The sequence below is a fragment of the Chiloscyllium plagiosum genome, unplaced genomic scaffold (assembly GCF_037043375.1).
Source record: "Chiloscyllium plagiosum isolate Xiang-an unplaced genomic scaffold, Cpla_swu_hap1 HiC_scaffold_1, whole genome shotgun sequence".
In the NCBI taxonomy this organism is placed as follows: domain Eukaryota; kingdom Metazoa; phylum Chordata; class Chondrichthyes; order Orectolobiformes; family Hemiscylliidae; genus Chiloscyllium; species Chiloscyllium plagiosum.
This window is the reverse complement of record NW_028270139.1, coordinates 64,426,244-64,441,370: the sequence shown is the minus strand read 5'-3', so window position 1 is coordinate 64,441,370 and position 15,127 is coordinate 64,426,244. Positions and strand designations below refer to the sequence as shown.

The 15,127-nt window shown below is 37.5% G+C and overlaps 1 protein-coding gene across 1 annotated transcript; it reads left to right on the top strand.

Moving 5' to 3' along the window:
* The first annotated feature begins 1,066 nt into the window (after positions 1-1,066).
* On the top strand, positions 1,067-14,035 carry tlr1 (toll-like receptor 1). Its single transcript, XM_087987241.1, has 2 exons — positions 1,067-1,365; positions 6,278-14,035. Exons 1-2 carry the CDS (start codon positions 1,350-1,352, stop codon positions 8,803-8,805), a joined length of 2,544 nt encoding a protein of 847 aa, XP_087843367.1. The 5' UTR covers positions 1,067-1,349; the 3' UTR covers positions 8,806-14,035.
* Positions 14,036-15,127: the final 1,092 nt, after the last annotated feature.

The following is a 15,127-nucleotide window of genomic DNA, read 5'->3' as shown; positions in this document are numbered from 1 at the left end:
TAAGTGAGAAGGCTGTCTGCCGATACAATTTTTTTGAGACAATATTGCATTATTATTTAATTGATCTATGCTGCAAATAAAGTATCAAAAGCAGTAAATTTTGATTAGTTAATATTTTTATTGGTTATGTGGATCTCTTGATCAACAGGAATATTTGATCAAACAGAGCGCTCCTGGTCCCATAGGTGCCGGTTAATATGAAGTTTGCTGTGACAAGTTCTGACACAGATGGCACATTTTGGGCAGGAAGCCAAGGAACCTGCTACTGTAGTAGATCATATTTGCAAGTGACAATTTGCAATCCTACTGCTATATACCTGTCTGATTTAGTGGGGTAAAGGTCTTATGGAACCAGGATTGCTACCATTTTTCAGCTTTGTGGTTAATACTGATATACAAAATGGGCATCAACATGGCCACATAATGGCTTCTCCTGTATATTTGAAAATTAAACAGTGCTGTAAGATTGAACAGTGTGCTACACTTCTGTTGATATTCAGCAGTAAATGAAAGTCTTGACCATTTTTGATCAACACATCAGCCACCTGCTTGTTAGCTGTTTGAATGATATATTTTCTAAACCTTTAATGAAATTCAGAAAGAAAATCAAATACACAAATCTGGCTTCTATTTTTGGTTTTGAAGATGGATCTCTGTTAACTTGTCAGTCCTGTCCATGTTGTCATCAGACCTGTTGAGTGGTCTCAGTATTTTCTGTAATATTGTTGGAAGCATTTCCTGATGAAGAGCTCATGTTTGAAATATCAATTCTCCTGCTCCTCGGATGCTGCCTGACTGGCTGTGCTTTTCCAGAACCACACTGTTCGACTCAGTAACTCCAAATTACTGTTTCAATTAAATTTTATCAGCTTAAGTAGAAAATTGGGTCCCCAAGTTATTAATGCTGACATTCACCGTTTGAATCTTATAAAAATGAACACACTTTCCAGACGTACACTGGTCTGTATTCCCTCGTTTATAGCTGTTTCCCCTTCCCTTCACCACATCTGGTTTTGTAGTTACTGAAAGTTTCACTTCTGCTTTTGACCTTCCAGCCAAAGCTTACTGCACTGCGAAACGAGCAAATGTTATCGTTTTTATCAGTGTGTTTCATGTACTTAGCTATCTTTCTACAACATGCCGCCAAATAATGACCAAAGTATGTAGCAGCAACTAATCCAAATAGTTACAGGACATCAGCTTCAGATCTGTTGAACTGTTATGTGCCTTCTTTTAGCCTGCATATTGCTGTATTCAAAAGAAACTTTTCTTGCCAGCGATACCATTTTGTATATGTAGTAACAGAGGAGCTTTTTTTTTACTACTTTGCAGATGTTGTTGCAGAGACTATGTCCATTTGCAGAGGTAAGAATCCACATTTTTAGTACATTTTCACTTTAACAATTATTTTCAAATATATCAATCAAATGTAATTTTTTGTAAAAAGAAAATTGGCTTTCCAGATTTCAATTGGTGTATGTGATTACCAGTAGAAAGCTTTTTAATGAGCTGGAAGTTGTCAATCAATTTATCATAGCCTCTCCTTTATAAATCATTGAAAATTCAATTTTGTTTCAGTTAACATGTTTGCAAAACTTTAATTGTTTGTGAAAGTGTTATTGGATTGCTGTGGTTCAATTGAAGACCCACCAGCACCTTTTCAAAGACAATTAGGAGTCAGTAATAAGTGACTGAATTGACAGTAACTGCCGTAGCCTGACAGTGACTAAAATATATATAACAATGGGTGGAGAATAAACAGATTTCACAAACTCTATTTCGCAGCAAGTACTTCAGGACACTCAGTCGATCTCAGATACTTCTTTCTTGGACCAAATGCAAATTGTAACAGTCAACTTTCATCCCACTTGCGCATGATATTGAAAGGTTTAGAATAGAATTAGAATATGCCTTGTAGGGAACTTAAGTCTGTCCTCATGACTTCAGAAGATAAATGGCTGGAGAGGGTGAACAGAGTGGTACTGGTTGGAGTGTACCACTTTTGTTGATTCTGGAATCTATTAAAGCCACCTGGCCTCAATTGATTGGAATTTCTCCTAAAACCACTCTAGCCTGGTTTTAAAAACTCAGTATCTGTTATACTTTTGTAATCCCTCCATGAAGTATCTTGGGACCTAAATTTAATGTTGTGCAGGAAGGTGGTTTTGAATGAACTAAAATCTCTTGGTGTCTGACTTAGCTCAGTAGCACTCTCACTTCACAATTTGGGCAAGCAGTCCTCATTCTACAAGTGCTCAAAAAAACTAATGTCTCAAGTACAAATTGTGATGAGATCTTTTACCCTTAGAGTATTTCAAGTAGATGAAATTAGATGATGATCTGTTTATCAGTGTCCCAAGTTGTCGGCATTTAATGCTCTAATTGCAAACGTCTCTTTGCCTGAACATCAAAACCAGTGACTTCCAAGGCAGCTGCTTGTGTCAATGATGATGCAAACTAAGGCAGAAAAGAGCACACAATATTTGTTTTGGTACCCCACTGCATGCTGTTTGTTCCTCCATACACTCTGCTCCCTTTGTTGCTTCCTCCTGCTAGTATACCTCTTGCTTCTCCTCACTAGTTCCTGTTGCTAACTCCTTTTGTTACTCCTGTGATTAATGCACCCCCACCTGACTTTTACTCACTTATTGGACCCTATTACTCCCCTGCAATTACCCATCTCACCAATTACCACTCACTCACTCCTTCCTTGCTTTGTTGTTACTCCTTTTACTATGTCACCTCCTTTTACTGTGTGATACAAATGAAAATGTGTTAATGTATCATTCAATATGGCATTATATCAATAAACTCAATTAATAGAGTAATATACACATAAATATTACCATCTTGCAAAGTAGTGTTTGGTCTCTGATTGATTTTAATAAAGTTTCTGCACCAAGCGTATCTAACAAGAAAGAGGAAGTTACTTACATTTTTAACACAATTCCAGCTTACTTATAATTTTCTGAATACCTGTGACAGGTTGCTAAAAAGCTAAATACATTTTTCAGTTAAGCATTTATCTAATGTACTGGATATTTGACAGGTTTCAAATAAAGGAATATTTTTGAAAGTAAATATTTTATAATTGTTTCAAATTTTATTTATCAATTTGATATGGTGAAGCTTGAAATTTATGCTTTACAGATAGAAACTTATTTTGGCATGTTTATTCTGAAAAAGCTTCAGAGAGAAATGTTAATTTTGTAGATTAGAACTGTGTTTAGGTCTGATAAACTGAAAAAAAAACTTCAAAGGAGACAGTCCGGAAATATTGTTTTGTATAAAATTTCTGTCTTTCTATTGTGGTTTTCAAATAGTCTTTTGGCAGTACAGAACACAAGCATAGCTAGAAAAAATGCCGAAGTTTTTCATTTTGCATTCATCAGGACCATTTGCAAGAATACCAATTTAAAAGGAAAACCAGCATCTATATTGCATGAGAGGTGAGTGCTGACTGTTTGGCAAATAACGTTGACATAGTGAATACACCAACTAACAGTGCCGTAGAATTCCGACAGTGTGGAAACAGGTCCTTTGGCCCAACAAGCCCACACTGACCCTCTGAGCAGTAACCCACCCAGACCCATTCCCCTACATTTACCCCTGACTAATGTACATAACCTACGGATCCTTGAACACTGTGGGCAATTTAGCCTGGCCAATTCACCTAACCTGCACATCTTTGGACTGTGGGAGGAAACCGGAGAACCTGGAGGAAACCAACGCATACTCGAGGAGAATGTGCAAACTCCACACAGGCCGTCATCCAAGGCCGGAATCAAACTCTGGTCCCTGGTGCTGTGAGGCAGCAGTGCTAACCACTGAGCCATGGTGCCGATTGGCAGTTACCTGCCAGGCTTTGTTTAAATTATAAGCTAGCCAAATTGACTCTAATTGGTCAAGACATTGGCCTGAGAAATGGCCAATGAATGGCTGTGAATCATTTTGTTGAGTTGAAATAGGCACTGTACATGCACATATTTTCTCTATCTACAAATGACAGGGCCTTGTGAAATTATATGTAAAGCTTTCAGTATGTACAAGTTCATCACCGTGCATGCTTGACAGGTAATCATAAATGGGCTGTCAGAGTAATTCTTTGCACACTCAGGATTATCCAGCAAATTGAGTCCAATTTCAGAATCATAGTTAATGTTAGACATTGTTGAGAATGTTATAAGTGAACGCTGGTTGAATATGGTCAGTACTTTTTTTGTTGTGAGCTGTTTGATGAATCCTCCAGTCTTTGGAATGTATGGCCTGGATTGCACTGGCACTGAAATTGATATATCCCATTACTCCTTTGTGTGATTGACACATTGTCTTTTTGGCTTGATGACAGCATCCTATTAGTGGTGAATGCCACTACGCCACAAATTTGACGCTCCCTGCAGATTAAATTGAAGGTGAATGGATCATTAAATCCAGTGAGCAATTTCCCCTGACCCCACTGCAATTATTATTTGATGCAGAATACATCCAACTCCACAACACTTATGGATCTTGATAAGACCTCCATCCCCACTCCTCCAGCCCAAAGTATTCAGCATTATTTCAATCCATTATCTTAACCGTTCACTCTTTTCACAACCAGGGCACGTGGAAGCAATGTGCAGCATTAGCAATGTAAACCTCTGTTGAAATTATTTGTCCAGACCTGTGATTTTTTTTCATCAAGAAAGACAAAGACAGCAGGTGCATTGGAATACTACCACCCAATAGTTTCTCTCCAAGCCACTTGCCATTCCAACTTGGAGTTATAGACATTTTTAATCAACTTGTTCTAGTGTGTCATACCCACCTGCAGAACAGCTGAGACCTGGATATCTGGCTCAACACTTCATTCTGCTGCTGCATATGTATCCTGGAGCTTGCCTTACAACCATTCTTTGCTTGCAGGTATACCTGATGAAGTACCATGGTACATGAAGGTGACTCAGTGTAATGGAATATGCATTAAGCTTTAACCCGTAATAATGCTTTTAAAATAAATGTATTTTCAATGCATGTGTATACAAACCACAGAGAACTTTACTGTGTTAATGCATCTTAAAAAAAAGAGTAGATTACTAAAAATTGTTTTCTTTCCACCAAGGAAGTCTGGAATTGTTTCATTGCTTGAAGGGATTGTGCAGTTATTGGAAATCTTCTCATTGCATCCCATCCTTTCACAAGCTTCAGAGAAAGATGCAAATGTTCAAGAGAGGAGAGAATGATGATAGATTTTTAAGAAAATATAAACATTGAAAGTACCTTTACCTGTATTGTGTGAGTGAATGTAAGGAGTTTTCTACAAAAAAATATTATCTATAACAATGTCAGCAATTCCTGTTGGACCAACGAGTTTACATATTTAAATTAAAAAAAGAGCAAATGGTATTTTAGGCATATTGCTCTAGTCATTTGGTATAGAATGGGGATAGAGATGGCCAAGAGGAAGTTAAGATCAAATGACACTTGAACAAAATAACTTAGTGTGTTAAGTCTTATTAGCACCAACTATCTGACACATAAGGAAACTACCATACTCCTATGAGTAGAGAGATTTTCTGAGTGTGAGCACAGGTACAGTGACCACTGCTGCCAAACATATGTTTGAGAGGAAAGTTGAAAACCTGGAGTCACAAAGTAGGGTGCTCATTCCTAAACCTCATCATTGCTAGGCAATAATTCTAATGTAGTTGGCATATCATTGATGAGAAAAATGGAAAATTCATTTTACTGGGGCATTGTGATTGAACTGCGTACTTAACATGTCCTTATGAGAATGATACACCAGCTATTAATTACAGTGGATGATAAGTCAAAGTACTTTGCAACCAGTTTCCTGAGAAAGCTGCTTCCTGCTCAGAGTGCTGGATTAAACTGAATTCCGAGTGACAAAAATTCCTTTGTGTTTTAAGTATGCAGAGAAATTGCATTTCAGTATCTGAGAAGGAATAAAAATAAATATCAGGTGCAGCCACCTTATTATACTGACTTCATTGAAATAGGTTCATGAAAGCTTTCAAAGTCTTCTCTCTGGAAGTAACTTTAATCAGTGGTAATAACAATAATGTACACAACAGCTCTCACTGATTTGAAATGTACTGGATATTGACTATTAACTATTGCATTGAATTGTGTTAGATATTTACATTTTTGTTAGTATTTCTCAGCTAACATTTTTTTGTCTGATAGTTTGGAACGTGTCACTTAATTGCATGTTTTATTTTAAAATTAACGTTACTTGAAACATAGTGGTAATATTCATCTTTTGTTTATGTTTCAGTCTCCTCTTTAAGCAAAGTGGATTCCATAAAAGAGAAATTCATCAGTGTTCAACTGCGAGAAAGAAATACAAGGAAGTACCCCACCATGGTCAATATTTTCTCCTTCTTCCTGTGGATTATAATGTTTCCATCCTGCCACAGTCTTTGCTTTCCTGTAGCAAATGATATTGTCATAAACTATTCATCTTCCTCATTGTCCACTGTGCCAAAGAACCTACCAAATCTCTCTCAGATACTGGATTTATCACAGAACAATATTACTGAGATTCATTTGCAGGATTTTGTCCCCCTCCACCAGTTGAAATATTTGAATTTGTCCTCCAATAAAATTAGCAATTTAGCACCTGCTCTTTTCAAGTCAAATCAAAAGCTGGAATGTTTAGATCTTTCCAAAAATCAACTCTCAAATATAGAGTGTCACTTCTTGTATAATGCTACCTCTCTTAAATATTTGGATATTTCCGAAAATAATTTTCTTAGTCTGACGCTTGGGAAGGCATTTAGTTTTCTGCAAGATTTGGAATATTTAAGTTTAGGAAGCAGAAAAACAATAAAGTTTCAAAAAGATGACCTAAAAGAAATTTCAGGGAAGCAGTTGGAGGAAGTTTCGATCAAAATAAAACTATTGTCGGAGTATGGCCATAGTGCCTTAACGATTTTGAGAACAGCAAAACTCCACGTTGTTTTGCCATCTATTAAAAACTTCAATTTTTTAAAAGATATCTTGGATGATGCCTTCAATACATCTTACATTTTAACGTTGTCAAACATTGAATGCTGCCAAAATTGCAACCAATTGTTGAGTGTTGACTGTTGTGAAGTTTGCAGCAAAAGAAGAAATATCGTAAACCAATGCTGCAGTGATTGCAGCCGTTATATTGAAAGTTTTAAAGTACTGGGAAACTTCTCAAGAGTCCAGAATCTATCTTTACAACATTTAAAGGTGGACTGGGAAACTTCCACGCAGATATTAAAAATTATTTGGGATTCTTCAGTTGAAAATCTCAGCATTTCTAACATGAAGATATGCCAAGTTAGACAACCCTTGTCTTGGTTCCATTTTCAAAAAGAATTGAGGACATTTACTCTCAGACAAATAGAGTTCTTGCCATTCTATTTCAATCAAGCGAATATATATGACGTCTTTGAAGACCTTAAAGTTGAGAATCTGGCAATTTATGAGTCAGGAATGATTTTCCTGACTTGTCCAAAAGAAGGAAACACATACAAACTCATTGACATTTCTGATAATTCATTTACCAGTGATTTTTTTCTTCAAAACTGCAACACCCTAAAGTCTTTGGAGACTTTTATTTTAAAACAAAATAGATTTGGCCAGTTATTTAAAGTGAGTAACATGACTACATACATGACATCTCTGAAGCACTTGGATGTGAGTCAAAACCAACTTATTTTTGATGAGATTAGAGTTTGCCCTTGGACCAACAGCTTGATAAAGCTGAACCTATCTTCAAACAGACTTACAGATTCTGTTTTCACATGTTTACCCAGCAATCTAGAAATCCTTGACTTGCAGAAAAATAGCATTTATACTGTTCCCAAAGTATTGAAGGACCTGAACAATTTGAAAGAATTATACCTTGGTGCTAATAAGTTAGCTAATCCACCTGACTGCAGCAAATTTAGAAATCTTGAGATTTTGTTTGTCGAGGCGAACTCATTTCATGAACCTTCAAGCATTTTTCTTCAAAGTTGCCAAAGACTAACTGTGCTGAATGCTGCCTCCAATCCATTTACATGTACCTGTAATTTAAGAGACTTTAGCACAATGAATAAAAACACCCAAATAGAGATGATAGGGTGGCCAAAGTCCTATCGCTGTGCCTATCCCGATATCCTTAAAGGAACATTACTGAAGGATTTCCATTTATCTGAAGTGACATGCAGTACAACCCTCTTATTGGTAATTGTGCTTGGTACTATGTTTGTATTCGTAATTCTAATTGGGTTAATGTGCCATTTTTTGGACTTGCCTTGGTACTTGAGAATGATATGGCAGTGGACCCAGATGAAACAAAGAACAATGAAGACTGACTCCTACCAGTTATCTGAAAATTTGGTCTACCATGCTTTTGTGTCCTACAGCCAACATGACTACAATTGGGTGAAGGAGCAGCTACTGTCAAACCTAGAAGAGAGGAATTTACGAATCTGTCATCATGAAAGAGACTTTATTCCAGGCAAAGGTATTATTGAAAACATAATTAACTGTATAGAGAAAAGTTACAAATCGATTTTTGTTTTATCGCCTAATTTCATTCAGAGTGAATGGTGTCATTATGAACTTTACTTTGCACAGCACCAAGTGTTAAGTGAACAGACTGAGAACTTGATTCTAATTGTCTTGGAGCCAATCCCTCAGTACCTAATTCCATCAAAATATTATAAACTTAAGTCACTTATGGCAAAGAAGACCTACTTAGAGTGGCCTAATGACAAAAACAAACAGAGACTATTTTGGGCCAATCTGCAAGCAGCCATAGGAATAAGTCTGACTGCTCCATGAGAGGATGTTATTTCTGTACACAGTGATTAATTGTATTCTGAGCTGCATCACTTCAATCGTCATAGTATACATATATTCTATCAGTGTGTTCACGTTATAAGATTATAATGTTTTGGATTGTACTAAATTAGAATGTTTATTTTAGAAAAAGCCTCATTCAATAGAACATTGGCTGAAAGCACAAATAAAGTTAGGTAATTGGTAACATGTAAATCTGAGCAAGAGCGGCAGGGTTTAAATAGAATGTGGAAGAAAAGCTGGTTGGGTTAATCAGTATCTTAAGTATCTGGTTGGCATCCTTTCCTCTCTCAGATGATTGGAATGCAGCCTCAGAAGTTAGATGAGATGAGATTACCTATTGCACTTCTTTTGATGGCTGAAAAAGATTTGAGAAGGGTAAAGCCTGTTACAAGTGCCACATTGTAGTTACGCTTTGCTGAAGTATGGGATAATCTCTGCTGTACCTGAAATGGGGTCTTTAAATAATAATAGGGAACTGACCATGCCTGAGACCTAGCAGATTTCTCACTGACAACAGTAGCAACAACTTGTATTTATATAACATTTTTAATGTTGTAGACACCCCAAATACTTGATAGGAATATTAGAAAGGAACATTAGATTCTCAATCACATATTAGGACAAATGGGCAAAAAAACAGTCAAAAAGGAGTATCTTAAAGGAAGAAAGTGAGGTAGAGGATAGATAGGTTAGGGAAGTAATCCCACATGTTAGGATTAAGGCATAACCATCGAGTGTAGGGTAATTAACATTGGGATAAAACTAAAACTGCAGATGCTAGAGATCCGAAACAAATACAGAAATTTGATGAACAGTCACCAGACTCAAAATGTTAACTTTGCTTCCTCCCCAAAGATGCTGCCTAATCTGCTAAGTTTTGCCAGCATTTCTGTTTTTGTAATTAAAATTGGGTATCTCAAAGAATTGGATGTGGATGAGAGCAGATATCTCAAAAAGATGTGATGTTGGAGGAGTTTACAGAGATAGGGCACAGCAAGTTTTGAAAACGAGGAAGGAAGCTTTAAAATCAAGTCATTGCACGTCGGAGGTTGGAGGCAAGTTTTAATTACTTAAATAAGACACAATATATCCCATAGGAAGCAAGTTCATTTATCAGCAAGATGCAGAGGCCCATGATATTTCATGGAAAGAGGTCATAGACATATACAGCATGAAAACAGATCCTTCGGTCCAACCCATCCATGCCGACCAGATATCCCAACACAATCTTGTCCCACCTGCCAACACCAGGCCCATATCCCTCCAAACCTTTCCTATTCATATACCCATCCAAATGCCTCTTAAATGTTGCAATTGTACCAGCCTTCACCACATCCTCTGGCAGCTCATTCCATACATGTACCACCTGTGAGTGAAAAAGTTGCCCCTTAGGTCTCTTTTACATCTTTCCCCTCTCACCCTAAACCTATGCCCTCTAGTTCTGGACTCCCTACCCCCAGGGAAAGAGACTTTGTTTATTTACCCTATCCATGCCCCTAATGATTTTGTAAACCTCTGTAAGGTCACCCTTCAGCCTCCGACGCTCCAGGGAAAACAGCCCCAGCCTGTTCAGCCTCTCCCTATAGCTCAAATCCTCCAACCCTGGCAACATCCTTGTAAATCTTTTCTGAACCCTTGCAAGTTTCACAACATTTTTCCGATAGAAAGGAGACCAGAATTGCATGCAATATTCCAACAGTGGCCTAACCAATGTCCTGTACAGCCGCAACATGACCTCCCAACTCCTGTACTCAATACTCTGACCAATAAAGGAAAGCATACCAAACGCCTTCTTCACTATCCTATCTACTTGCGACTCCACTTTCAAGGAGCTATGAATCTGCACTCCAAGGTCTCTTTGTTCAGCAACACTCCCTAGGATCTTACCATTAAGTGTATAAGTCCTGCTAAGATTTGCTTTCCCAAAATGCAGCACCTCACATTTATCGGAATTAAACTCCATCTGCCACATCTCTGCCCATTGGCCCATCTGATCAAGATCCTGTTGTAATCTGAGGTAACTCTCATTACTGTCCACTATACCTCCAATTTTGGTGTCATCTGCAAACTTACTAACTGTACCTCTTATGCTCCCATCCAAATCATTTATGTAAATGACAAAAGGTAGAGGACCCAGCACTAATCCTTGTGGCACTCTACTGATCACAGGCCTCCAGTCTGAAAAACAACCCGCCACCACCACCCTCTGTCTTCTACCTTTGAGCCAGTTCTGTATCCAAATGGCTAGTTCTCCCTGTATTCAGTGAGATCTAACATTGCTAATCAATCTCCCATGGGAAACCTTGTCGAACGCCTTACTGAAATACATATAGTTCACATCTAACACTCTGCCCTCATCAATCCTCTTTGTTACTTCCTCAAAAAACTCAATCAAGTTTGTGAGACATGATTTCCCATGCACAAAGCCATGTTGACTATCCCTAATCAGTCCTTGTCTTTCCCATACATGAACATCCTGTCTCTCAGGATTCCTTTCAACAACTTGCCTACCATCGATATCAGGCTCACTGGTCTATAGTTCCCTGGCTTGTCCTTACCACCCTTCTTAAACAGTGACACCACGTTAGCCAACCTCCAGTCTTGCGGCACCTCACCTGTGACTATCAATGATACAAATATTTCAGCAAGAGGCCCAGCAATCATTTCTCTAGCTTCCCACAGAGTTCTGGGGTACACCTGATCAGGTCCTGGGGATTTATCCACCTTTATGTGTTTCAAGACATCCAGCACTTCCTCCTCTATAATTTGGACATTTTGTAAGGTGTCACCATCTATTTCTCTACTTTCTATCTTTTCCATATCTTTTTTCCACAGTAAATAATACAATCTCAATAAGGTGATCATCCCTTTCTTATTTCTCAGATCTTACCTAAATAACTCCCCTGGATGTATTTCCAGGAATATCCTCCCTCAGCACAGCTGTAATGCTATCCCTTATCAAAAATGCCTCTGCCCCTCTTCTCTTGCCTCCTTTTCTATCCTTTTTGTAGCATTTGTATCCTGGAACATTAAACTGCCAGTCCTACCCATCCCTGAGCTATGTTTTTGTAATTGCTATGATATCCCAGTCCCATGTTCCTAACCATGCCCTGAGGTCATCTGCCTTCCCTGTTAGAACCCACTCTATTCACTGCTGCAAACTTTGTGTAGGTTACACTTAAAACAACAATGCATTTATCTGCTTCTGTGCTGTGAACTTCGTCCAAACAGTTCCTCCAAGATCAGTTGTGAATTTCACTGTTTGTTAATTTTCCCAGATGCACTCCGATGTCCAGCAATCCATGAATTCAAACAGCAAAGGCAGTGTCAGTTTCTTTCTTTCTCTCTCTCCTGCATTGCTCTCACCATGTGCTTCCGTTGTCTTTTCTTCTCCCTTTTAAAACTGCTGTTGTTTTGACTTTTTTTTCCAAAGTTCCAAAACAGTGCAACAGTATATAAAACATTAATTGCTGCTTCTGGAATTCGAGGAAATCATCTCCAACACCTAAAATACCTCAAAAAAATGAGCAGCTGTTACAGCCAGAAATTTTTTCTGTCCTCCATCTTGGATTACCTAGATTCCTTTTTTTGGGAGAACTTGTTGGGCCGAAGGGCCTGTTTCCACACGGTAAATAATCTAATCTAATCTAAAGAAACAGTTTCCTAATATTTGAATGATTGAGACCATAAGCATAATGATCGGGGTTTCAAACTGGAACAAACTGGCATGCACCAAATGCTCGAAGTTTGATGAGATGATTATTTTTTGTTTACAAGAATGAGAAAAGTTTCTAATCAATGCACTGATATATACTATAGAAAAATATTTCCCTTTGGAGAAGCTAACTGAAATAATCAGTATATAGTCAAATACAATTGTACAATCATAGGTAAAGCAAAAAGAGCTAGAATTCCTTTGAGTTAACCATGAAAGTGGGATCAGAGGGAAAGGGGGAAAAAGAACTTAACAAGAATTGATCAGGATGCATGTGTGACAGGAAAAACCTTTAAATCCAAGATTTATTGGCAATAAGGTTCACAATAACTTTATTTATAATGAATTAAGATTTTGTCACTGTTATGATTTTAATATTGGCCAAATTAAGCTTAGTTATGATGTAGGTACGGCTTAGAGAAGCACATAAACATCAAAAAGGGAGAGAGAGAGCCTGGTTAGAGGAGAGCTCCACCAAATATGAAGTTTCAAGAATTGAAAGAATGATTAATAAACTGAGAAAACCATTGGGGCAAAACATATATATGATATGTGTTATTCGGATGCAATATTGGCTGATTGTTGATTCAGGCAAAGCTAGAGAATAAAGTGAAGTGCAACGTGAAAAATGACCTAATGTGGGTCCACTCAAGTTCAAAAGGAATGAATGTTAGATTATTTTATGAATTAGGCAAATCTAAGGAAATAAAGTGTTGCATCTCCATATTCTCTAGCATATCGACCAGATACCAAATGTGAGGAAGAGTTTGGACTGCTGGGCAAACTTTCTGCCAAGTATGTTCACATACTATGTGTCCACCGCATCTCCTCCCCACCCTGTTGTGCAATATTGTGAAAATAGTGAGGTTATCAGCTTGTGGAACCATGTCTTGAGTCTCTTCCTTTGACCAATAAGTCCTGACATGGGGCTTGAAGCCAGAGATAGGGGACCTTCTGGTGAAACAGTGGAAAGATGCACTTTGTCCCGATGTGTAAACAAATAAGACAGTTTTGAACCTAAAAGTCACAATTCTGCAATTTCAAGGCAATGGTTACACCCAGGTCAAGAGAATTTAGTACCTAGATAAGGACTACAATTTCTAAGGTGTATAGATAAGTCAACATGTACGGTAACTTAATGTTGGTTTTGAAAGACAGCAATGATATCAGTACTTGAAGGCCATATTGAAATCTTTACGCAGACAAATGTTGGCCTTTGCATTCCTGAGTATAAAGACCAAGTTTGTGAGACAGAGGTAAGATATTGAGATGATTAAGGTGCGATATAAAACAGTTCATCTTGAGTTGTCAACTTTCAAAATGGTCAAAAGTCAGCATCAGTGTGGGCACCTTATCTGAAACCAAGGAACTAGGTTGGATCGTTGTTTGTCATTTTCTTGCTTACTGCTTAGTGTAATTTGAAAGGTCATGTTAAAAAACATTGTTGAGCCATTATTTGTTAAAACCTATTGTTAAATAAACTGCTTTGTCTGAGTTTTGCCTGTTGTTGTTCAAGGATCAACAAGCTTTTGTTAAGGCAATATTATGGAAATCCACTTTCATAACCTATTACTTTCTATGAGAAGTAAAATATGTGAAATTAATGATTTAAGCGGGAATGATGTTCAGATAAAGTGTAACATCATTATTAAATCGGAAACTGCACTTAAATCATGTGAGAATTATTTCAGAGGATTCAACTGATGGTTAAATCTTTTCTATCAAAGATTAGACAATAGATGAGAAGTTAACCTTTAACTCAACTTCTGCATCAAGCATTCCAAAGCAATAAAATTCAGAAAGCTGAAGTCCAGTTTTGATCATCAAAGTCAATGCAGAAACTGCAATCAAACATAACCATGCCATCGGTTTAACCACTGGGAATCAGGAGCATACTCATCACTTGTTCACAGAATCATGGTTAGATACTTTGTATTGGATTGGTCGGTATATTTTGACTCCAAAGAAAATTGTCTAAACTGTACAATCACATCCTCATAACTACATGAGATTGGTTGCAATCTATCTGGTGTCTCAGATCAAGCTCAATTATAAATGCATTTTCCCCTCCACCTCATCCATGAGTGGAACAGGAGCAGCAATTATAGATCATGAAAGTATTGTCCTCAAACAGAAAAAGGTAAAATTAAAGAATAAATCTGGCCATGATTTCACCTTCTAGCCACCAGCCACCAATGCTCTACACATCATCACTACTGTTATGACACAGGGTAAATTCTCCTGTTTAATTTAAAACTAGCGACACAGAAAAGATTTATCCCCGTGCAGTAATTTGTGAAAATTTGATAGGCCAAGACCTAGTTAAAGTAAAAATTAACAACTTTATTTCTTAAAGTATAACAGAGAATAATTAATTAATAACTATTTATAACTCATTCCTCTAACCTATCTTTTGCCTTCCCTTCAATAATACTAATCCGATAAAACTCCCGATTATGATTTACAAAACTTACCTCAAAATCAGGCAGCTTTCAGTTCTTCTCTGCATTTCGGTATTTTTTCTTCTTGGGGATTCTGCTTCACAGGTTATTGATCGATAAAGGTACCTTTAAGAGAGCGATTTTT